The 24,838-nt window shown below is 49.6% G+C and overlaps 1 protein-coding gene across 6 annotated transcripts in view; it reads left to right on the top strand.

The window, feature by feature from the left end:
* Window positions 1–8,892, top strand: part of TBC1D1 (TBC1 domain family member 1) — a 202,263-nt gene extending 193,371 nt beyond the window's left edge. For all 6 annotated transcript variants that reach the window (XM_037140366.2, XM_037140364.2, XM_053672342.1 and 3 more), the window contains 2 exons: window positions 4,432–4,605; window positions 8,424–8,892. In XM_037140366.2, coding sequence (XP_036996261.2) covers window positions 4,432–4,605; window positions 8,424–8,624 — 375 coding nt within the window. In that variant the 3' untranslated portion in view covers window positions 8,625–8,892. The remainder of the gene's footprint in view (window positions 1–4,431; window positions 4,606–8,423) is intronic.
* Window positions 8,893–24,838: the final 15,946 nt, after the last annotated feature.

Genomic DNA, 24,838 nt, shown 5'->3' with positions numbered 1-24,838 from the left:
GCTGAAGGCGCGCAGGTCGGCTGGGCTAAGCGAGTGAGGCAGGACAGGAGCCAGCACACGTTTTCTGTGGAGGGCCAGAGAGTAAGGCTGTAGGCTTTGGGGCCACCGCAGCCTCTCAACTCTGCCTGTGCGGTGCAGAAGCAGCCATAGACAATATGTATAGGAGTGAAGTGGCTGTGTTGCAATAAAACTTTATTTACAAAAACATGCATTGGGACACTTTGGGTCCCTGGGCTATAGTATGCCGACCCCCGATGACAGCATGGGCAAAGGCACGGGTGTGAGAGAACAGAGGAAAATTCCAGGTGCCTGCCATGTTCGGCTTCTGTGTGTGGTGGTGGTTGAGGACTCAGGAGTTGTTGTGTGGGGAACACAGAAATCTACATTTTGGGCCCCAGGTTTTATTCTGCCGAAAGACTTGATGGGAAACTGTCGGAAGGTCAGGTGGCTCTTTCCTCTTTTCTCCCACGTTTTCCGTCTGGAACTCGCCATCTCTGTCAGGCTTACTGCCCTCTCCCCTCCAGAGGGAGCTCTAATCTCGAGTCCCACTCTGAAATGAGGCCTGAGGCCAGCCCGCTTCCTCTGCAGTCTGAGAGAACCCGAGGCTTGAATCCTGGAGGGCCACAGGGTAGGTGGGATAGAAGCCAGCCATTCATTGCAAACAACTGTCCTGTGCGTGGATGGGCAGAGTCCAGGGCGTCCTCAGTGATGGCCTTGGCTCCGCTTCATTAAATGTCCTCTCCGTGGACCCTCTCGGCTTGACCATCTGGGACACAGCCTGCATCCGGAATGGGAGGGGTAGTAGCTAAGGCCTGGGCTCTGAAGCGCCTGCTCAGTGCAGACCCGCCAGGCTCCACGGAGCAGCCACGGAGGGGCAGGTCCAAAGCTGAGGAGAGCCCAGGACAGGAGGACAAGGGTCTCTGAAGGCTCTGTGGAGTCTCTCCGTGTGACTTACCTGTCAGCTGAGTATAAGCCATAAAAATCCCTGACCCAAGAAGAGGGGAGACCCTGGGAGTAAACAGAAACTAAGAGAGCATCAGGTGTGTATTCTTGTCGTAGTGAGTGTCGTCTGCATACGCAGCCCGAGTTCAGAGTAAGGAAGGAGAACAGTGTTGCAGGGGGCCTTTGGGAGGCAGGGCAACCGGCCTGTTCTCAGCATCCTTTGGGCTCCATCACCAGCCTGTCAGTGTATCATGTAGGAACTTGTTAGAAATGCAGCATCTGGGGCCCCACCTAAGACCTGCTGAGTCAAAATCTGCATTTTAACAAGATCCCCAGGGGATTCACACACTGGGGACCATTTGAGAAGCATGGGCAACGTCAGTGTAAACACACTAGACAAAGTTGAGCTTGTTGGGTGGAAACCAGAATCTGAACAAGGTCCCTTTGTTCAGAAGGCGCGCCTCAAAATCTGTGGCCAGGCCGCCCCTTCTGCCTCTGGGAGGAGCCCCTGCTGCTTGAGCAGTCTGCGCTATTGAAAATGAGTGCTTTTGTGGAAGGCCGGTCGGAGCCAGACCCAGAGGGCGTGGTGGGGTGGGAGGGCTGCTTTGTTTTACCACTGGCATTGTTTAGGATTGCTCGCATGTGGTGGTAATAAAAAGCAGACCAACTCTTAGTTGGGTTTATCTTTGTTTTTAAATTCAGTGCAGGCACCTCGCCCCTTTACCTGGGCTGACCGCTCCACTCTCTGGCCTTTGGGGTGTCACTGAGACCAACAGATGGGGGCAGGGTCCGGGGCGGGGACAGGGGAGAGGATGTGGCTGGTTGTGCAGACGCCAGGGTTCATGGCGTCCTTACACAGCGTGTCCTCAGCCTGCAAAGAGAAACACCGAGTGTCCAATAGGGCGTGAGCCAAAAACTGAGGCAGTTCCCTGAAGAGGGGATCCAGCTAGTAAACAATATCTGGGAAAATATTTAGCCTTGTGCATAACTTAAATGTAAGGAATATATAATGCTCTACTGACTAGATTAGGCAAACGGAACTTTTAATGCCAATACGCAGTGCTGAGAGCACACTCTGTCTGGCACACTCGCATGCTCTACGGCTCTGTGTGCACTGATTGTTCCCCTTCGGGAAGCAACTTGGCAATACGTCTCACAAACCAGTAAAATATTCATACCCTTTGACTTAGTAATCCCATTTCTTGGACCGTGTCCTTAGAAAACAATCCAAAATATGGGGAAAGCCATATGTACAAGAATGTTTAAAGTTGTCATTTATAACAACAGAAATCTGCAAGTAACTGAAGAGCCAACACTTGCCGATGGGTTAGTGTGGTTCTGATGTGTCGAGTTGGTAGAAGAGCCCGGAGCCTGGAGCCGTTTCTAATGACGGTTGTGAAGAATATGAAGCAGCTTGAAAAGGCATCGTCTGAGGACCAGGGCTCTTTGTGCCCAGCCACATGCTGCCATGGTTTGGGATAAATTCTGGGGCTTAACTGCAGAATCTGAGGGCTCTAGTGTTCTGGCAGCCCGGAGATAATGGTGCAGTTAAGCAGAGATGATTACGACTGGGAAAGGTTCCTAGGTATTAATGGGGTCCCCCCACCCCCAAGAGTTTATAGCTTTGGGCACAGTTGAGAGCCATTAACCTTAGCAGGTCATCAATCTGTAAAAAGCCAGAGGTTTTGTTCCCAGGTTTTTCAGGTTAGGACCACCTTTAAAAATAAATCTTGGTGGAAAAAAAAAAAGTAACTGTGTGTGTGATGTTTATTCTGCACCGTATTTCTAATCCCACACGAATGCCACGGTGATCTCGGTTTTAATGTTGGTGGGTTTTACTCTCTTTGAGCTGCTCAGAAGCTCCATGATGTGGCATCCCTTGTACTTTGGCTGAAGCACGAGGTCGAATGTGAGGGTTTCACAGCAAGTGTGTGGACGCGGCTCCCTCAGCTCAGAGAGCGCCTGCCTCCTGAACTTGCCAGGCTGTGCCCTGGGAACTGCCATAGGTCGTCTCGTGTAACTCCCGCAGCAGTGCAGGGAGGCGAGAGGCGTCCTCCCCGAGCTGGAGGCCACTCGCTGGTCCTGGGAGAGGTCAAGTGACTTGCTCAAGGTCATTCAGGGAGTCGCCACTGGAACCCGGCTTTGAGACTCAGTCAAAGCCTCAGAGTCAGTTTCCTTGACTGAAAATAGAGATGCTAATCTCTGTTGACCTCCCGGTCACTCCGAGGGACAGCATAGCATCAAGTCCTCACGGTACCCTGCTCACACACATGCCCCCAATACGAAGTGTATTAGTTCTTCAGCACACAACAACTTTTGTGCCTAATTACTATTAGCCATTGAATTAAGTTGAAAACCAGGAAGCTGAGAAATTAACCTCAAGGAAGGCAAAATAAGATTGTTATGAATGGTGAGAAAGTAAACGTGATTTTTGAAAATTGATTTCAGGGAAGATAGGACTCACTGGTGTTTGAATGCTAATGAGTGCCATCAGGGAAAATGAGTTTTTCATTGATTTTTAACTCTGTTGGTCTTTCTTTCTTAAGGAAATGCAGTGAGGAGTTGGTTTCTGCTCCTGGAAAGCCTAATTTCATTATCTAAATGTTTATTCTGATCATGCTGGCTTTTTTTATATGGTGACTGAGTTCTCACATTGCCCCAGGTAGATGGTGGGTGCTGAGAGGCACACCCGTGGGGCAATCCCATACAAGCACCAGGAAGGAGCGGAGATGCCTGGGGCAGCCGCCTCTGCCCTCTGACCCCGTCTGCAGCCCTGCCTCCGTCCAGCTCAGCTCCCCAAGACAAAGCACAGGCGTGAACAACTCACTCACTCGTGCACTTGGGGTTGTTTTTCACACGGGTGGTTTTTTCATCACTGTTACTATTATGGGAAGGAAGGCAGCTCATTGTTTCGTATTCACTCATCTGTGTGGGTGACATTTGGGTTTTGGCTCATTTCTGCAAGTCCTGTGTGCAGAGAAGGGTTTTAGTAAACAGTTCCATTACTTAGCTGTTCTTGTAACTCTGAAAACCCTGCTGAACTATAATTAAACTTTGACTTGGTGACTGGGCAGACAGGGCTGCAAGCCTTTGTTTTGCCACCTCCCTCTGCCCCACAGTTGATGTATCTAACCCAGCAGAGCTCTCAGAGAAGAAGAAAATGAGTACTGGAATAAGAACTCAGAATAAATTATTGGGAGGCTTTTTACAAATACAGTTCTGGCTTTTTGGAAAATGAGTATCAGAGACCCACACTTACTGTTATCTTAAGTTTTTTTCTCAGCGCTTCTTACATCTTTTCTTTCCAAGTCAAATTACTGCTCTCTCAGTGCAGAGTTTTCCTTAATTATCACTAGTACACCAGGCATAGGGTAGGTGGTCAGTGGACATTCATTGACATGGTCACGCGTGTTGTACATGTGTGTACACCTGTGTGTGTGTGAGAGAGATTTTTCTCACAGTGCCTGATGACGTCTCTGCATTTCACAGGTGTTTGAGATGGACATTTCTAAGCAGTTACAGGCGTACGAAGTTGAATACCACGTGCTTCAAGAAGAACTTATCGATTCCTCTCCTCTCAGTGACAACCAAAGAATGGATAAACTGGAGAAAGCCAACAGCAGCTTACGCAAACAGAACATTGACCTCCTTGAACAGCTGCAGGTAGAGCATGTTCTTGAGGCAGCTTCCTGAACCCCAAGTGCATGTGGGTAGTTCATTAACTCACCCGAGGACCCAGCAGGCAGGGCTTTCCCACGACCACAGGACCTCTCTGTCCCAGGTGTGCTTCTCCTTGGGATCAAAGGTATCTCAGGAGAAGTGGGCCTTCTTCTTCAGCAGCAGACAGCTTACCCTTTGCTGAGGTCCGACAGCCCTACAGCTCGCCGAGGGGCTGTTTCTGCAGTTAGCGGGAGACAGGCCCAGAGACGAACTTGCATTCAGGGCGATGTGGTGCTCGAGCTGAACGCCAGCACTTGTGCTCTCTGAGTAATGACCAGAGCATCAGAGGCTTGAGGTTCAGTGAGCCAAACCAGCTAGGTCCACTGAGGGAGACTGAGGGAGGAAAGCGACCCCGAAACCTCCTTCACAAAATAAAGCAGAGCACATGACCACGATACTAGAGTCCTCGGTGTGCACACCAAGGTGTGATGAATGAAGGACACAGTTCTCCACTCTGGAAGCTTCCATCTCAACGTGGATACGTGTGAATGAACACGCTGTAGAAAGGCAGGCGCAGGTTGTGCCCACAGAAGGGTGACTTGGAGCAGGTGCAGTCCAGAGACCTGCTCTTCCTGGGTCTCCCACCCAGGCCGTCACCTTGGCCAGACCGCTGACCTGCTCTGTCCTGATCCCCTCACTGGTGTGACAAGGACAAGAATGTTCCTAACTGCTCAGCACCCGGCCCCTTTACCAGTCAGATGGAACAAAGGAGCCGTGCAGTCTACTTTTCTAACATTGTAAATGGACGGTGATGCTGTCAGAATTGTTTGTGGTGTGTTTAGAAAATTATTTCTGAGTGTCTACAGAGAAAAACACATACTCCTCCCCCACAAGCATGTATTTTATGGTGTTCTTGGGCTGACCTCAGAATAAGCTTTCCATCTTGATCTGAGCCTCTTATTTTTCTCCATAGGAAACTGCCACTTTGCAGACATGAGCTTGGCGGTGATAGGAGAAAGGCCAGCATTTGAGAGCCTAATAAATCAGCCTTGTCTGAAATGCCTTTCTCTCAGCAGGGATTTGTCCCCACAGACTGAGTAGATATTTACTGTAGAGGAACAAAGAAAAATGCTTTCCCCAGCCAGTCCTAACTACCTGTCACATTCAGAAATTTAGCTGCTTTTTCTCTCCCAAGATTGAGATGTCCTCGCTGAAAGCGTGTCTAGGTGCAGTCTCTCCAGGACTCCGAGCCGCGGTGTGTGGGGAGGGCTCGAGGGGAGAAAGGGCCTGATCCGGCCTCTAGGGGCCTGCAGGGCAGGTGCTTCAAATGCCTTCTGAACAGTGGGTCCCTGATACCCAGGGTCCAGCAGAAGTAAGGCCTGCTTGAATGTGGTTGGTAGGGTACGGGGATGTCTTGCATAAGATGGACAGCAATTTGAACATTTCACCTAAAATATCATACAGTGGCTTGAGTGTGATATTGTTGTTACAAATTACAAGCTTATGATTTTACAATGAGATTTTGTAATAAAAAATGGGGGCGTTATTTGTGCCAGTCCCTGTATCACAGAATGGAGGCATTTCTGACAAAGCCGAGACTTGCATCATAAGCACTCAGCTTGGTAAGATAGGCAGGACTCAGATAGAAGGTTCACCTTATTGGGCTGATGAATGTCCGGGTGTGCGTGTGTGCGTGCCCATGGGTGGAGGGTAATTTGTTGCCTCTGTGGTACTGTCCTTTCTCGTGAAGAGGGGGGGTTGTGAAAAGATGCTCTGAAATCGGTATTCCTCCAGAGAGGCATCAGGCGATGATAGTAATGAGAGATGTTCTCCTTGGGGTGTTCTCTCTCTCGACCACGTGGCTCCGTATTTCTGGAGGTGCCATGCCAGACTGCAGCTTGTGCCCACCCACCAGGATTTACTGAGTCCTTGCCAGGCTGGCTGTCAGGGGCCACTGAGATCTGTAAGACACTGTCGCTCTCAAAGAGTTGGGGTGCGGATTGTGTGCGGGAATTGTGGGTGTGTGACAGTCCTCCCAGTGCCCTCTGTGAGCCGCGAGGGTTACTGTCTTCCAGCCGGGCTCTGAGCTCTGGGAGATGCTCACCTGCTGTCGTTGTTTCCAGCAGTTTCTGGAGCCCAAGGGTAGGTGTTCAGCACCGTGCTTAATTTTCCAACGTAAATCCTTTTTTATTTTTTGCCCACGTGTCAGAATTGATTTGGTGTCTAGCTTTGTTCTGGCCATTTATTCCCCCAAAGTCTCGTTTATTTTCTTGTCAAACATTTGAAAATGTCTAGCTGCTGGAGAGCAAACTGTTAACCTGTACTGTCTAGTAGCATACATAAGACCATTGCATAGACATGCCAGGCAGTGCCGAATAATAATGGACGTCCACTTTCCGTAACCATCAGCCACACCTCACCGAGCACCCATGGCGTGGTGCCCTGGGGGCCAGACCCACATGCAGGAGCTCCAGCCTCAGTGAGGGGACCTGGCGTTGGTGTAGAACTGTAACTGAGCACCCGGAAAGCTCACTGCTGAGCTACGTGGTGCCCCTCAGAATGCTGTGGGCCTTCAGAATGAGCGATCCTTCCTGGGATGAGGTGGGCCCTGGTCCAGGCCTTGACTGTGAGGGCCAAAATGTCCTGCATGGAGATTCACACAAGCGTGACCACCCGCTGCCTGCTAGGCTGACAAAGGATGTCAGTCCTTTGCCCTTCTATTTAGAGCATGGCAGGGGCACAGCCAGAGCTAGACTTTGAGTCATGCGTTGTCTGTCTGGTGCAAGTGTTATCTTGTTTGAAAAACTGTTTCTCCTGTTTTGAAAATGTGCCATGTTTCCCACATGAAACAAATGAGGGTGAATTGAGGGCTGGGCTGCATTACCGAGACCCAGCAGAACCTTGGTGACCCAGTGAGCCACGCACTGCGGATGCACCTGTGAGCCGAGGCCCAGGCCACAGAGGCCTTGGGACCACAGGGCTTCTGCCTTTTTTTCAGGAAAGTGCCCAGCTTCACTGGAGCCAACTCACTTGTTTCCTGGGAAGGCTGCCCAAGTGCACTCAAGAGAGGAGCACCTGGAAGTTCTACCTGACATTAATTTTGTGCCAGCTACTGAGGATGTAGGCCGGGTGGACATGAGGACACTGCTTGGCTCCCTTGGCAGTGGCGAGCAGTCTGAAAGACTGTGCACAGGAGGCTCTCAGCAGAACATTTGGCTCTTCTGGGCACTCCACACGTGGTCCAGGGGCAATGCCAGGCTCCTTGACCTAGTGATGTCTTATTACTATAGGAAAATAAAAAGAATGTCAGATTAGAGAGGAATTACTACTTGGGCCTTTACATGGAGTCCCTTTTGACTGTCAGTTTGAAATCAACTTGCACTTGTAAATATAGGTAGTCATCAAAATAGGCCAGGCTGTGCTGCAGTAATAATAAAGCTCCAAGTCTTAGTGGCGTTGCACAGAAGTCTTTTTGTACCTGAAGCACCACTTCTTCCCCATGAAGCATCCTTTGGCCATATCAGAGCTATCATTCCTGTGGTGGGTGACTCAGAGATTGGGCTCCCTCAACACTGCGAAGCCACCATCTCAACCTTCCCCTTCCAAACTGCCCATCTCTGATGGCCCCAGCTACCAGCAAGGGAATCTGGGAAATGGAGTCTTCCTTTGCGGCCAGGGAAACAGTAAACAGTAGACTCCTTTCTGCCAAAGTATGTCTCCACAGTTCCCCAAAGGCTGGACCGAAGGGGGGGGGGGGTACTGTGGATCCCCTTGTGTTATCACCAGGCACTTACATTCTTATATTTTCTTTTATTCTCCAGGTGGCAAATGGCAGGATCCAAAGCCTTGAAGCCACAGTTGAGAAGCTTCTGACTAATGAGAGCAAGCTGAAACAGGGTGCCCTCGCCTTAGAGCTGGAGAGGTCAGCCCTGCTGCGGACGGTGGAGGAGCTGCAGAGGCAGGCTGCGGAGCGGAGCGGGCCACAGCCCGACCTCGCACAGCCCGAGCCCGGGGGTGACTGACAGCTCCTTGCAGGGCACTGCTCCATCCTGACACTGTCCTGGCCTTAACTGGGAGAGACAAAAGATGCTGGAGGGAGAGAATGGAGCGTGAAGCTGCTTCTCAGGGAGGAAACTGGCTTGCCAGCATGCAGTCTTCTGAACTAAAACTCGTGATTCAGGGGGGTGAATGTCCCCGTGTTTTTGTTGTTGTTTAGGTTCCAGTTGGTCCTGATTACTGTAATCAGTAGATTAGATGGCTTGGACGTGAATAAATGCACCTTTACGTTTCCTTTTTTAGTATCACTGTGTTTGTGAAGAGCATCTGTAATACTGTGGAATTTCAAACGCCGGAAGGGCTGGAGAGGATTCCCTGGCAGAGATGTGGGTCCGGCGCTCTTCCAAGGGGGGTTGGTGCGACTCCACCCTCCGCGTCCTCAGTGGGCTGAGCAGCCGGCCTTTGTCGATTTTTGTTGTGCAAGGCAAAGATGACCTTAGGAAAGATCAAAAGTGGCTTATTTAAATTTAACATCTTAAATTTGATCGCTATTCTTGGTATTTAATGAAGTTTTTTTAAAAAATAGTATTTTCATATATCATGTTGCTTAGTCTTTAAGTATTAATCAGTCATTATGGGCAGTGTGATGGGAAAATCACCGTTTTTAAGACTCCATGAGGTGTTGCTGGCACATGACCTGCACTCATGGAGTCTGAGATATTTATTTCTCTGTGGTGTTTCATATTCACGTTATAGTTGTGTATTTATTTTTGCCTGTTGTGTGACATAATGCAGCTGTGTGTCCCTTTCAGCCTCCCTGCCCTTGGGAATCTGATTCCTTGCAGAGGTAACAGGCCACTTCAGGACTTTCAGGGATGCCAGAGATTTAGGGACTTTCAAAAAAGATTGCAACCAAATGTATGGTGGCTGAGAGCAGTTTTTCGAAGGTAGGATTGTGTGTTTTAACGTAACTCCCAATACAGTGGCCCTCCCCCTCCCTCGGGATGACAGGGACCTCGTGCCTTCAACAGGCAACACGCACCCGCGGTTGTCCTGGTTCCCTCTGGTCACCGCTGACGGCCTCTCCCAGGCGCGCGCTCAGAATCAGTGGCGTTCTTACGAGGGTGGGCCTGGACCCCCGTGGGCACGTGCCACATCCCTGACAGAAGAATCTTTTCGAGTTTTTATTGTCCTAACCCAGTGCTTTTCAACCGGTTTCATCTCGTGGCACACACAAACTGATTATAAAATTCTGTGGCACACCAAAAATATATGCTTTTTTTTTCCTGACCTGACCAAAAAAAATAAGTATAGGTTGGATTTATTCACACCAGACGGTTACTGTTGTTTGGCTGTTGTCAGTTTTTCATTTGACAGCCTACGGGGAAGAAGGGTCAGTGCCCCCGACTAAATAGTCAGGTGTTGCATGTTTTAAAAATTCCTGCGGCACCACAGTTGAAAATCGCAGCTCTGACCACTTCTTTTGACTCTTTTGATTAAGCCTGAGGTGAAAGTAAGGGTTCTTCTATCTGGAGTCATTACGAATCCCCCAGACACTTCGAAGGAAGACGGACACGCTGTCCCCAGGCCCATCACTGCGTTGACATCTGGGACTCTTTCCCGTGTCCCGTGTTGGAGGAGAGCCGCTCTCTTCGTAAACGAAGGTGACAAGCCCAGTAGCCCTTGACCCAAGTTATTCCATCAGGTATAACTCAGAAGAGTGAACATTTGAGGGCTTTTTTCAGCGTATTTTACTATTCGAGTGTTTAATAATGTTGAAATCTGGATGTCTGACCGTTAATCTAAAACATTGACTCTACATTAAAAAACAAAGAAAGCAATAAAACAGTTTATGTGCATATTTTATGGGTTTTTTTTTTTTATTAAACTGGATTTTCGCTTTCAGCCCAGGAGTGAAGGAACGCCTCACGAAGCCTGTGGGTCAGTGTGAGGATGACCCAGCCATCAGAGGACTCCCCTGAGGGATGGGCTGGCGTCTTACATTTCAGCATTGCCAGCAAAGAGCTCGTTGGGTTCTGACACCCCGACACAGGCTCTGATGTGACCAGCCCCGTCCGTCGGGGGGGTGTGTCAGCCAGTGCGGTCGTGAGCTGGCACTGGGCAGAAAGGACCATTGACACGGGCCTGTGCAAACAGGTTGGACAGAGGCTCGCCTGTGACTCGGCCACAGAAAGGACAGTATTGTACACGGAGCCACCTCACCTTAGTGCATGAGGAAGCGCAAAGGCCAGTTTTTAAACCAAACACACTCCTGTGTGCACTTCAAAGTTGTCTTTCATTTGATACCATTTGTGCCTTCTTAGACTTAAGACAGGAAGCCCCTTATTAGAACACACTTACAAAAACTGCTCCTATGGGGGACACTCAGTGTCCCCTCAGGGATTGGTGCGTCCAGTTTGGCTGGTGGATCAGTAAGCAGAGCTGCTACGAGCGCTATGGGAGTCAGGGCTTATCTCAGGACTGAGACCCAGTGGAACTTCATGAGGAATTGAGTGGATGTGCAGAAGGAGGAGGTGTGCGCCCTGAGGTGCGGAAACCAGCTCGCCAGCGGAGGAGCAAAGCCCGCGCGCCGTGCTGAAGTGGGCCTGGGCAAGGTGGCGATCGGGAAGCTGTTGCTGCAACCCAGTGACCACCGCTGTGCACTTACAGCCAGACACCTACTGGTGAGCCTGGGGCCACCCTTGCCCAACACTCAAGGGCAACCCTCGAGAGGAAGACATGGAGGTGGACTGGAAGAGAATCAGGACAGGCCTCAGTAACTTCACTGCCATATTTGACTTTCAGAGAAAAATGGCCTCTGCTCCGCTTTTGTCTTTCAGATCTCACACAAACACATCTTTGAGCCACTTCCAGCCTACAACCACCCAGGGAAGGACTCTGGGAAAAGTAGTTCTGTCTTTGATGACAATACAAACCGCAACAGTTGATTTTGAAACCTGCCTGATTTGAATGATGGCGTGCATGTGTGAGTCGGTTTTCAGAGGCGCGTCCTCTGAATACATGTGGTTAGCGATCCATGGAGTTCAGAGTCACAGATTGATTTTGACTTTGAGAGTCACTGATGATGCAACATTTGAGGCTGAAAACTGCAAGGGGCCCCTCATGGCACCCAGGGCTTCCCCCACACCTCACCTGCTCCACTCCGTCAAGTGTCCTGCAAACTAAACTCCAGATTCTTTCTGTGTGGTAGAATAATTTATAGGCCACATTGCCTTAAATCAAAACTGTGCTTTAAGGGTTTGGAATGCCTAAGAATAACCTTGGACTGGGGAAGCTGCAAGGAACCTTCTACTCCATTGTAGAAATCCACATCCCACCTCATTTTAGAGAGGAAAACGCTAAGTGAGGTGAAAAGAGGTTCAGAGTCACCTAGTGTCTGGCTACAGAGTCAGAGTAGATCCCCAGTCTCCCGCTGCTCAGTCGGACCACCCAGCTTTAATTGCAGTGAGTTTTAATAATCATTTCTGATGACATCAAGATTCAAAGCAAGGCCCTGACTGGTGTGGCTTAGTGGGTTGGGCATTGTCCCCCAAACCGAAAGGTCGCCAGTTTGATTCCAGGTCAGGACACCTGCCTGGGTTGAGGCCAGGTCCCTGGCAGGGGATGTGTGAGAGGCAACCGGTTGATGTCTCTCGCTCATCGATGTTTCCCTCTCTTCCTCCCTTCCCCTCTCTCGAACAATAAATATTTTTTTAAGATGAAAGCAATGAGCCCTGGCTGGTGTAGCTCAGTGGATTGAGCGTGGGCTGTGAATCACAGGGTGGCCGGTTTAATTCCCAGTCACGGAACATGCCCGGGTTACAGGCCAGGTCTCCAGTGGGGGGTGGGTGCATGACAGATAACCACACACTGATGTTTCTCCCTTCTCTTTCCCCTTCTCTTCCCCTCTCTCTAAAAATAAAAAAATATATATTTTTTTAAAAGATGACAGCAATGAATGGTCTGTGTCATTTTCACAAGGGTGACCTGTCTAGCAAGGAGACAAAGCCAGGTTTCGTTTATCATCAGGTAGCCCAGGGGCCCCCCCACCCACCCCATGTGAGGACTCGTAGGCAGAGGAACGGCCCTGCCTCAGGCCGGGGGTGCTGTTCTAGAGAGCCGTTCATCTCACCTTTACACTGTTGAAAACCCTCGAATTGTAATATTTTGGGGGGGAAAAAAGAAGTCAACCCAGAATTGTCTTTGGCTTTATTAAAGGGAAAGCTTCTATTATGTAAAGTTTGTTTTGTTTTGCTGTCTTTAGAAATGACTCAGATAGTTAGGGAAATGTAAAAGTTACAATATGGAGCAGCCACAAACAGCCCTTATGGGGACCAGTTGGAATTGATGACAAATAAGACTGTTTGAGGCTTCGTAGATGTCTGCCTTTATATCGCTACACTGAGTGATCAACCACTTTGATTGTAAACCCTTATAAAGCGAAGCGTCTGAATGTACCACTATGTGAATGTTTTAAATATTAAATATTTTAAATTACATTAGTAATTTTAAACATTTTTAATGTTTTAAATTTTAAATAATTTAACATTTCATACATGGCTACAGTGTATTATAAAGTAGAAGGTCTTACATGAGGTAAAATAGTTTAAAGATATTAATGACAAAAAAGTTGATAATCCCACATTTTTAAGAACAATGAACATTTTATTTTAAATATTGGTTTAAGATACAGTAATTCATGTCCAAGTTCAGTGTAGGTCGCTGGTGGGTTTTAGTGCGCTAAGGCTGGGAAAAGGTGACTCCCCAAATCTAGTAACACGGAGTGGAGGAAGGGCCCTGCTGGTCATGTTGAGTCATGAAGCTCGTTCATTCCCTTTGATCCACCAACTATGCAAAGGTTTTTGTTGAAATCTGGCCAGAAAATTTCCATCTTCCCTGATGACTGACAAATTATTGCTGTAAACTAATCAAAGTATTAGAGTTTTTTAGATTTTTGAACCCAAGGACTTTCAAGCACTCAACCTCTTCATTTGGAAACTTCTGAACAAGTTATAAAAGCATTTCCAAGAATGAGTAACACTCTCACATGATTTTTTTGGCCAAAAGTTGACCTAAACAATCGAAACAGTTCCAAACATCCTCTTCTGAAAAGCCCTTTACTTAGCACTTTCTCAGCAGGCCTGTCCTGTGGCCCCTCATCTGGAGCCCTCAGCTCTAGCAGTCGGGGCAGGAGTGGCCTGGGAGGTTCCCATCCGTGGGTCCCCTTTTGCCATGTGGCTGCCAGCTCACCTGTCCTTGTGCCTGCTGTAGACATGTCCTTGCCACCAGTCCCTTCCCACTGTCCTCAGGAACCTGGAGGTCCTGGGCTGAGCAAAGCGGAGCAGAGAAGAGCTGAACAGGGGGTGGGGTGTGTGTGTTAGAAATAGCTCTGATTCACTGTACTTTATTTACTGCGGTGCCCTTTGCTCAGAACCGCAGGAGATAGCCTGGACTCTCCGACAGGGCTGGGGAAGCAGCTTTATCACGTTCTTTCTTCCGGATTCATCTGCTTTTCCTCACTCTCTGGCTCCACCATCCTGCCTTTGTTTTTGTTTTATTCCATATTTGGGTCTGTGTTGACCAATTCTGGGTGTCTCCTTCCTGCTCTTCCAGACATTTCTTTCTAAATCTCTGTGTTTCTCATTTTGTCCAGCTGCAGGAAAAGCTGACTCCTCGATTACTGTTAAACTCTGGCTTTGCTCCTCAGCACCCCACAGGGTGACACCTGGAATCTATACTGAGAAAGCCCATGGGGGGGAAGTAGTGCCAGGTTTGTTTGCCTGGAGGGCTATCAAACGACATCGAAGTTCCACCCATCTCCGTGCTGCTCTTGCTTTCCACCAAGGGTGGCATGATCCGTTTTCCTCCCTTTGAGTACACGACAATCAACTTCTAAATCCCAGGAGCTCACATCATCTAAATGGCTTGTGATAACACAGTCACCTTGTTGACTCCCTGTTATTTCTCTGCCGGTGTCACCTGTAGGACTGGTGGTCGTACAGCCAGCCAGCTCAGCACTTTTGGTTCTTAAGGCCCAGATCGGATGACCCACGCAGGACTGAAGGCTGGCTTGTAGGAAAGGGTACATCGCGAACATACGCTCACCACGGGATCCCTCTCTCTTCCCCCACATACTTCTGTGATCACTCCTAATATCGCTATAGCCCCACCTGGTGTCCACCTGTCCACCCTGCCTGACCATTTTCACTCCTTTCCCCAAATGGTTATGGTGCCTCCAGCTGTGAAGCAGGTCCTGGGACTACAGGACAGGCACCCGCCATCCTCCAGCTTTCACGTAGCAGGTGAGACAACTGAGGTAAGTACACAAAGTCCTGGGTGGGGGCCACCTGCACAGAACAGTCAGAGGAGGCTCCGCTGAGGAGCCGTACTTCAGATGAGATGCCAACAGGGGAGAAGAGGCCGGCCCAGGAGGAGCTGAGTGGGAGTGGACTGGCAGCTCAGAGTCAGAAGATGGGCGCGTACTTTCCAAATGATGCATATTTCTGTCCTAACCTTCAATTTTGGCCTAGAGATATATTTTTCAAAAACCTCAACCCATTTAACGTCATGTCCTTTTCAGATGGTGAGAAAATACCAATGTATTTCAAGATAAAACTCCCATTTCTGTATGGTCCTGAGACAGGACAGTGAGAAGCTATAGTGAGAAGCAAGCAAAATTCCTTGGCCCTTGGAGTAGGGAAACTGAGACGGAGCTGAGCAGTGGCCAGGCAATTTCCAGCCAGGTGCAGATGGTCCGCACAGTAGAAGACCCTCGGGCCTACTGGGGGCAAAACTGGGAACACAGGACCTCGCCCCTGCGGAAACCCTCCCCTCGCCTTTCCTCCCTGAAGATAGCATCTAGGTCTCAGTTGTGTTCCAGCCCCAGGCCCGAAAAGCAGCTAAACCTGGTGGAGGAGGCCAGAACTAACTGCAAAGACTAAAGATCCTTTGCTCTGTCTCTGACCAATCAGTGAAGACCACGCCCTGAAAACGCACACCTGGAGAACTGAGGAACACTCTACTGAAACCCGCCCCTGAGATGTGCCCTAAGGCTCCTTCCTGCAAGACAGAGAAGAGCCTCATGTCAAAGGACCCAGAGTTCGCTCTCTCTGGGGAGCGGCCTGCGACATTTTCTTTCCCTTCTTCCCCCACAGGCACGCGTCTCCTAAATTCTAAGGCAGTGGGCAGCTGGCAGCTGTCCCAGGCTGATCCCCCAACCTGTCCCCAAAACTCCCTTTTCTCTGACTTCCCGGGGAGCTGAGGCAGCCCAGCCCAGGCTCTCCCACTGTTTCTTCTATGCGGAGCCCCTCCTTGTTTCACTCTCCCCAGCTTTCATGAAATGCCCTCTCAAAATCACCTGGGCGCATGTTGTGAAGTCCTTCCTGCACAAAGCCAAGAACCCACACACTACAGCTGGGCCCAGGCAGACCGCTCAGGGCCAGACCCCCTCCCGTTAACAGTCCCAAGAACATAAGTGGTAAGTTATTGGCCTCATTCACGGGTTGTTTCGAGTGACACTATTCTCAGCTTACCATGAAGCTCCAAAGAGGAATGAGATAGTAACATGGGCATTGTGACAGACACCCGACAGGGAGTGCCCTTGTTGTGTTTATGCTGGCCTCACCTGTGGACAGCCTGTGGACACAGCCACGCTGTGATGAGGGGACACTAGGTGTTGGGAAGACATTCCTTAAAGGTAGGTGGCATGAGAGGTCACATGAAAACTCTCCAGAAGTAAATCCTGACTGCTCAAAACACATGCCAGGGTCCTGGGAACATCTGAGTAAAGAATAACTTGATTGCTGTTAATGCTCTTTTGCAATGAATTGACAATTTTATAAGAGGTACTAGAAATGGGAATGTAGAAATCTTTGAAGAATTATAAAGCTAGCCAAAATTCCCAGTTGTTTCTTAAATAATGAAGTAATGGTATAAATTACAGTTCATAGAGCCCTGTGAACTTTAAAATTTTTTTAAATTATATTTTTCCATTATTGTTTATCTCCCTTATATTCCCTTCCCTCCCCCCATAATCACCACACTGTTGTCCATGCCCATGAGTCCTTTTTCCTCCTTGCTCAGTCCCTCCACTCCTTACCCTCCACCCCGAGCTGTCAACCTGCACTCCATCTATGAGTCTGTCTCTATTTTGCTTATTAGTTCAGTCTGTGCATTAGATTGCACACATGAGTGAAATCATATTTATCTTTCTCTAGCTTATTTCACTAAGCATAATGTTTGCCAGGTCCATCTATGCTGTTGCAAACGGTCAAATTTTCTTCTTCTTTACGGCCAAGTAGCATTCCATTGTGTAAACATCCCATAGTTGTTTTATCCACTCCTCTGCTGATGGGCACTTGGGCTGCTTCTATGTGATGGCGATTGTAAGTAACTCTGCAATGAGCATATAGCAGTGCTTACGTTCTTTTAATTTGTGGTTCAGGTTTCTTCTGATACATTCCCAGGAGTGGAGTCGCTGGAGCCCTGTGAACTCTTATCTGAATCGACCATGAAGACGTCCTTACAGACCTTCCTTTACTCCTCAGGCCTGCTTTAAAAAACCCCAGGGCAGCTGAGGTACTTCTCCTGAGTAATGTTTGTGTTTAGTCCAGGGGCCACTGCGCATCGATTCTGTTTGGATGTGATGTTTCCAGAACACTCCAAGCCACATGAGTAACCCTTCAGTTAGCAAGTGTGCAAGCATTTTGTTCTGACCCAAGGCTTTCTGACCCTCTCTGGTCTTACTTAATTCCAGTTATCTCATACCTTCTCCTATCTTAACATTCTGTTGAATCACTGCAAATCCTTTGAAGAACAAAAGAGAGCCTGGAACCAGACGCCACAGCTAGTGGTTAAGGCCCAAGGCCTGGAGTGGGCTGGAATTCAGTCCTGAGTTCTCCTCTGTTAGAAATAACAGCTATTCCACGGGATGGTTGTGTGAATATTGATGAATATCTTAGCACTCTGGCTAAGACAAAATTAGCAAGCAATCAATGCTGACTATCACCTCATTATGATTATAAAGAGTAAATAAATCTAATTCTGTGAGCTTGAACTCAACCCCAGGCAAAAACTTCTCAATAGATTATAAAGGTGATCTTTAAAATTAATATAATTCTCTTAACAGCAAGTCCTGCCAGGATGGTATGATTTTATGTTTTTCAAAGTGCAATGACCAAACATAAGGTGGAAAGCTGTAGGAAAGCATAGTTTGATGACAGAAAATCTTTGGACATCTTCTACTTCTAAGTTAAAGTGACAGGGACAGAGGACAGTTCCACAGTGTGGAGGTAACAGGTTAAGCCTGTCATTTGGGGGCACCCTGTGGTGTCTGAAGGTTGCTTGCTGGTGTGGGAAAAACTCACACACTGGAGTCGGTGTCAGAATTGCAGTCCAGGAACCTAGTTCCCGTCTTTCAATAGATGGTCTTTTTAAAGCATTTTCCCTGTGATTATTATGTTACCTACACGTGGTAAAAACTCAAACACACAACGGAAACCTAGAGAAGTCAAGTCCTCCAAGTACTACCCCAAGGTAATCTCTTGTATTAGTTTCTTATCTCTTCTTCCAAAACTTGATCTGCGTATTACAGGAAACACCCAAGTCTGTGTTTGTAGAAACATTTCAGGTTGTAAAATCTGGCGTGGGAGGCAGGGACCTGTGCTATTGCCTTCTACACAGGACAGCCCCCGACAATGAGGAATCACCAACCCAAAGACAGTCAGTCTCTCCGGTGTTGACAAACCCTGCCCCAGGGGAGTGGGTTTGAAACCTGGGTGCACCAGAATCCCCAGGAGGGGAAACTCAGATCGGCGCTGAAACTGAGATCGCCGGGGCCCCACCCCCACAGTTTCTAACTCAGTAGGTCTGGAGGCCCCCAAATTTGCATTTCTACAAGTTTCCAGGCAGGTCCAGGACCACACTTGTTGAGCCTCTGCCTGAGGTCTTCCCTCATCAGCACAGACAAGGTGGGCTCACCAGGGCCAAGTCTGGGTCCCACCAGCAGAGAGAACAGGACACCACCTCACTGTGAGAGTGCCACACTGAGAAGCAGCAGAAATCAGTTCCTTTCAGGGTCCATTGGCAAGAACTGAATGGCATAGCCACGCACAGTTACATAGAGGCTGGGAGATGCGGTCCTGAGCAGCCCGAGCACTTCAAGAATGGCAGGGATTTAGTTACTGTAAGGAAGACGGGAGGGAGAATGGATATTGGGGACAATTTCCGGTCTCTGCTGAAAGTTGTTACCTGATCTGATTATCTGCACCGCACCCCTTCAGTTCTCTCTGACCTTGATTCCTACCTCTCCTTACTTGCTGTTCGCCTACCCCATGCCCCCATGCCTCTCTGCTCTGCTGGCAGCCGCACACTCCCATCTCAGGTTGCTGCTGCTCCTGCTTTGGAACCTCCTCCCCCAATCAGCCACTAGGGGTTTTTTTTCTTACCTTATTCAGGTCTGAACTCAAAGGCTGCTCCTCAGAGAGGCCAGCCCTGACTACCTACCCGGTAACCCCACCCCACCTGCCCCTCTCCTGTCTCCCCTGATACTGCTTTCTCAGTCCATGTCACTCACTGCTCCTGACGGAGTATCGCACATTTGTTTGCTCCTCTGTCTGTCCCTGCCAGGGAAGGCAAGAGTGGTGAGGGTTCGAACTGCCTTCTTCTCTGTTAAAACCTGGAACAGCACAGGGCACAGAGGAGGTGCTCAAATATTTCTGAACAGGTGAAAGTGCACGTTCCATTTCTGGTAGACGCTGCCAGATTGTCCTTCAAATAGATTTGTCCTCTGGTTTGAAATCCATGAGCACGTTCGACCCTCATTGATTTGGAATGTGTTCTCTGAGCTTTGTCTGCCTGGTATGGTTGCAAATAGGCCCTTATCTTCTGCCTTGTGGGGGCAGCTTCATCTCCCCAGGTCCTTGGAGCAACACTTCCCAGCTGGAATGTGAGCCAGAGGAAACATAGGGGGCCGACAACAACTCTTCCAAACTAGGCAACACCATTGCTCAAAGGACCTCGTGATAGCCACGCCCATTTAATATAACAGCCCAATCAAAGCAGAGGTGCTGACTCATCTGACTGAGCCCCAGAAAAGTCATCCTCTATCTGATTATCTTGACTTACAAGATTCTTAATGGCTCAAAACTGCCTTATCGGCTCCAGCTGATCTAAGAAAATAAACATTTCATAACTGAAAATACAAGCAACTGCAGACACAGAACAACTCAGCCCCCATGCATGGTTCTCATAAATAAACCAGGCCGTGGCACACTGCAGAAATAACTAGAATGTCTGTGACTTTAAGAGAAGCCAAACAGAAATGCTTTTGCTGAGTGAATGCTAAAGTCACCCCATAGTCAAAACGTGGGCAGGGGCCAGTTGAGCCAAACACCTTGCTCCAGACGGAGCCCCTTCTCACAGAGAGCCCAGCTAACACACGCCCTCAAGCTGAATTTCTCTGCTTAGATTTTAGGAAAAAGGAATACACTACAACCAAATGAGCTCGTCTTAAGCATCTGGTTAAAACCTAGCAGAAGAGATGCCAGCAGCCGGCGGCCTGCCTGGAATCAGGTCAGACTCTGCAGCTTCTGTGTTCTGCACCGAAAACCCGAGTCATCTGGGTGCGCAGCACCCTGCGGCCTGGCCCAGCCCATGTGATTAAAAACAGGCCAAGCACTGGGCCACGAGATAGAGATTTTCAGCATCACTGGTTAAAATAAAAACAGTTTCCTGGTAACGAGAAAAGGCCAGTTATCAGAAGAACCTCATTTCCTCAGAGTTTTAATTTTTGAGATTTTTCTAGTGATAAGAGGAAAGCAAATTATTTTTCAAGGGAGTGTACTGTCATCATTTCTCTGGAAAATTTATCTTCTAAGACAAGGCATCCGTGTGTTCTTTTCTGGATGGACCTAAGAGCAGCCCAGACAAAATCAGGGGAGGTTCGTCTGCCCGCTGGCTCCATTCAAGAGCAACTGGCCCGTCTGCCAGGGAAGGGGCCACCCTTAGGCCAGCTTGGCCAAATGAGGTCATTTGGTTCAGACTATGCCTATAAATTCCCCCGGAGCATAGGTGGAGATTTCCCTTACTCCCCAGTCCAAAGCCTCTCCGTAGCTAGCTTGGCAGTCTACACTGCAGGAGTGTGCAGAGAAGACTGGATGCCTCGGGAAGCTGGGCCAGCTCGAGGTTCAGGAAGGCTCCAGGGCTGTGCCAGAAACAGCAGGGTGGGGACCTGTGGGAAGCCATGGGTTGTGGCTTCACAGCTAGTAGGCCCTGGCTACATAGTCTCATCATGGCCCCTTCCCGGGTTTTTCCAGAAGCTTCTAGCATTTCTGCGCAAGGTGGGGGATCATAAGGCTGTGGACTCCTGGGATGAGTGCCCTCCTCTGTGTCACAGGTGGGAGCAGACCTCGCTAAGCCCAGGCCCACCGGGCACCCAGAGAACATCTTTTCCACGGGGTGTGTTCGGAAATTATTTCTCATGTACAGAGGCCCACCGAGTTTTCCAAGGCCACAGACCTAAACGTGTTTCAGACACTGTGGAAGCCAAAGAAACTTCTCCAGTGTGGGGAGGCTGTGTGAACAGGCTGCGGGTGTTCCTATAGCTTGTGGTCCAAAGATTCTCCTCTTTCATTCTTATCCCTTTCTGTTCCTGCCCCCATCAGATCCCTCCCACTGGGGCAGCCTGGTTGTGACTGGAAGCTTCCATCCAGCTGGGAGAGTGAAGAGGGAGGTGAGGAAACCACCTCCACCAACAGGGGATTCAAGCAGAGCAGCCCTGTCTTAGAGTCCTGCAGCTCCGTAGGGGCCAAATGGCTTTTTATGTTTCATCTCCTTATGCATTATTTATACACTGCCCATGACCCACCCCACCCTAAGACTTAATACCTACACTGTCAGGGGACCTGCTAGGAGAGGACCGAAGAGGAACACGGGGTGATGCCTGGAGTCTGGCCATCGTGTCTCTGGCTCTGTCTGACCTGTCCATCTGTCCTGGGGGGACCCTCCCACTGGCCTGCCACAGCCCTCCCTTCGTGGGAACCCCAGAGCAGGTGGCATAAGCGGTGACTGCCCCCCGTCCCAACAATTCAATGGCCAGTGTAGCAAAGGCTCTAGGGCTGTGCTGAGCAATCCACTCGCCAGTGGCCCCATGTGGAAACTGAGCACTTACAATGTTGGCAGCGTGGACTGAAGTGCACCGTACGTAGAAAACACGCACTGGATATTGAATACTCGGTATAGAAAGAGGATGTAACGTCTCACGAATAAAGTTTTTCTCGCTTACATTTTGAAATGATACTATCTTTGATATACTGGGTTAAATACAATATATTAAAATTTAGCCCGCCTGTTTCTGGTTTACTTTTATTCACGTGGCTTCTAGAAAACGTGAAATGACCCACGTGGTCTGCAGGACATTTCCCTGGGACAGCGCTGCTCTAGAAACTCAGAATCTCTGGTGTGGGCGGAGGGTCTGGGCAGCTGCTGAAGGGGTGAGCGGAGCAGAGATGAGGTCCGGGGGGGGTTTTCTCGGAGAGGGGAGAGGTGGGCTTCTTGCTTTGGGAGAAACTGTTGAACTCACCCGCAGCTTAGCTGGGCCAGGGCAGCAAGGCCAATTGGCTTTTATAAGGTGCCTGTTTCAGATGAGGTTCGCTCCAGCCAGCCTTTCTGCCTGCCAAGGCACATCAGGGCCAGGACCGGGAAGCTGTGATGCGATCTGTCTCCCAGCCCTCCAGCCCTCCAGGAGAGGGACCTGTGTTTGTTCTGCAAGTCACTGGTGCAGACAGCGGCCAACACAGAGGCATTTTTGTATCTGAGCAAAAAGCCCACTAGTAACAGCTGCCGCTTCAATGCCGTGGAGCTATCCAAAGCGCTTATTTGTCTATTCAGTATTTTCAAAAATCCCATTCAGTTGGTTTAATTACAGCTTGCATTTCACAAGTTAGGAAGCCGAGTTCCCCAGGAGTTATAACCGGCAGAAAGTCACCCTGGTGAGACAGGATCTCAGGATTTGTCCCACACCCCTGTGCCTCCCCCCCACCCCCTGCCCCAACCCACCACGCTCCACCTTGTTTCAACCTCCGCTTGGCACTGGGGCCCCACACCAGCTGCTGGCCGGGCCCATTCCACAGCCGGCTGCTGGCTGGGGCAGGCTTTCCTGGAGTCTGTTGGCTGCTCTTAACCTACCAGGCACAGCCCTGTGCCTCGGGCTGTGGAGTGAAGGACACGCACCCAGCAGGGGCTCTCCGAGGCCCTTTGTGGGCTTGTGGTGCCCAGCCCCCCCGCACTCTGTCCCTTCTGTCAGTCTCAGTTGGTCCCTCAGGGTCTGAGCCCGGGGTCAACCAGGCTAGTGGGGCCTTGGCCTTCAGTCCAGTCCCCTTGTTTTCTGTTTCATCCTGGCAGGTCCCATCTGTTATTTAGATCTTATAAATAGCCGCAGCTAGGGTGTGACTCGGGTGGAGACCTGGAGACTGTACTCCACCCTGCAGGGGAAAAAAGGCTTCTTTAATTCATTTCTTCTCTTGGAAGCCTCTAGCTGTTCAGAATGCCAATTAGGCAGCAGCGGCTGGGGTTTTTCCTGTCCCGATCCCAAGACGGCCTGTCTGATTTTCTGTGTCTGTTGACTTAAGCTCTTACAGGAGGTTGGGTGGGGCGGGTGTGGCAGGACCACAGCCGCCCTGAACTGGGCTGGCCGATGCTCTGCTGGAGCCTGTGGGTGGGGGAGGGCGAGGTTCCACCAAAGGGCTCAACCCTGCCCTGTTTCTTTGCAGATGCTGGAGTTTAAGGTAAGAGGAAAGCTGGTTACCAGCCAGAGGAGAGTCTGGCCAGAGGGGCCAGAGGAAGCCCCCAAACTAGAGCCTGAACACATTCCCTGGAAGCGCTCCTAGGCCTCTTGGCTTCTGCAGCGCCTGGGTCTGTGCACCGTGCACCTGGCACCTATCACGAGCTGCCTTAGAGATCACCTCTGCTTCGAGGTGCTGTGTCCTCATCAGTGCAGCGGGGGTTACAGTGCCCACCCAGGCTCTGGGGTGTGTGGCGCTGGACGCAGCACCCTGGCACCCTGGGAAGGCCGCCCTTCACCAGCTTCCCTTTTAGGATGAGGCACAGTCAGAAAACACTCAAAGGACAGTTTCTGCAGGCTTGAAAGCAACTTGTAGGGAGACACAAATAAATTAGAGAGCTTCCAGTTTTATCGGCCAAAGAGTAATATCTAAAGCAGGTTTTAAAAATGGAAAGCATTACACAATAAAATGTAACATGCATTTTCATACATACTTTTCAAAAGCATTAACAAGATAAAATGACTACACTAAAGCCAAGTGGGTTCCTCAGCAGACAAAGATGAGAAACACTTAAATGCTCTCCCTCCAGGGTCGTCATCGGTATTAAAGCTCCTTGATGTGTGGCCTTTAGCTCCTTTTCTTGTGTATATTAGTGTGGTGTGTGTGTGTGTGTGCTGTGTGACGTGTGTGTCTGGGTCAGCAGGGGCTGAGGCTCTACCACAGTTAGTGAGAGGGGCTAAGGCTCTCTAGGTTTCTGGGGCTGTGCCTGGGGTTCGTGAACCTGATGGGGAGAGATGGAAGTGGGGTGCGAGGGGCCCTGCAGAGAGATCAGGGACGACAGGGCAGGCATGTCATAGCCTCCGGCCTCTGCCTGCCTTGGAATCAGGCTTGAGTTTCCTGCAAGGAGAGGGGTAAGAGCCACATCAGAAGGAGCCGTCTGTGTAACAGACTGAACCCGGACACTTGGCAATTCTGCCTTAGCACCTCAGTGACAAGCTGTGGCACAGAGTTTGGGGACAGTCTCGGCACTGTCAGCCATCGTGACAGGGATGTTTCTTTAGTGGTATGTTTTTGGTGCACTGCACCAGTGATGGCTTACTGCAGAAAAAGCCAGTGCGGAAGGCTGTGCGTTTCCTGTGGCCAGGACGCAGACAGCCCTTTGGGTTTGCTCAGAAATGGCAGGAAGACTTTTAAAAGGGGGCTCAGGTCTTGCTGTTTAACATGGGAAGCTCAGCGTCACTGGAATTTGGGCATAAAAGTGAACATGATGTCATTATTAAACAAATATTGAGTCATCTGTTTGTGTCACTTCCTAAGTAGGATGAACCATATTGATTTTCAATTAAATCCACAGAGTGCATCCCAGCATTTCAGAACGATTCAAGAAGGCAGGATGGAAGCAGTTTCCCAGTGCTCCTCAGGTCCTCTCAGCTGTGAGACCCTCAGGGCGTTCACGGATG

This window comes from Artibeus jamaicensis, unplaced genomic scaffold (genome assembly GCF_021234435.1).
Source record: "Artibeus jamaicensis isolate MK-2021 breed Jamaican fruit bat unplaced genomic scaffold, CSHL_Jam_final contig_76, whole genome shotgun sequence".
NCBI classification, from domain to species: domain Eukaryota; kingdom Metazoa; phylum Chordata; class Mammalia; order Chiroptera; family Phyllostomidae; genus Artibeus; species Artibeus jamaicensis.
The sequence above is the reverse complement of the archived record's forward strand: the minus strand, read 5'-3'. Positions and strand labels throughout refer to the sequence as shown.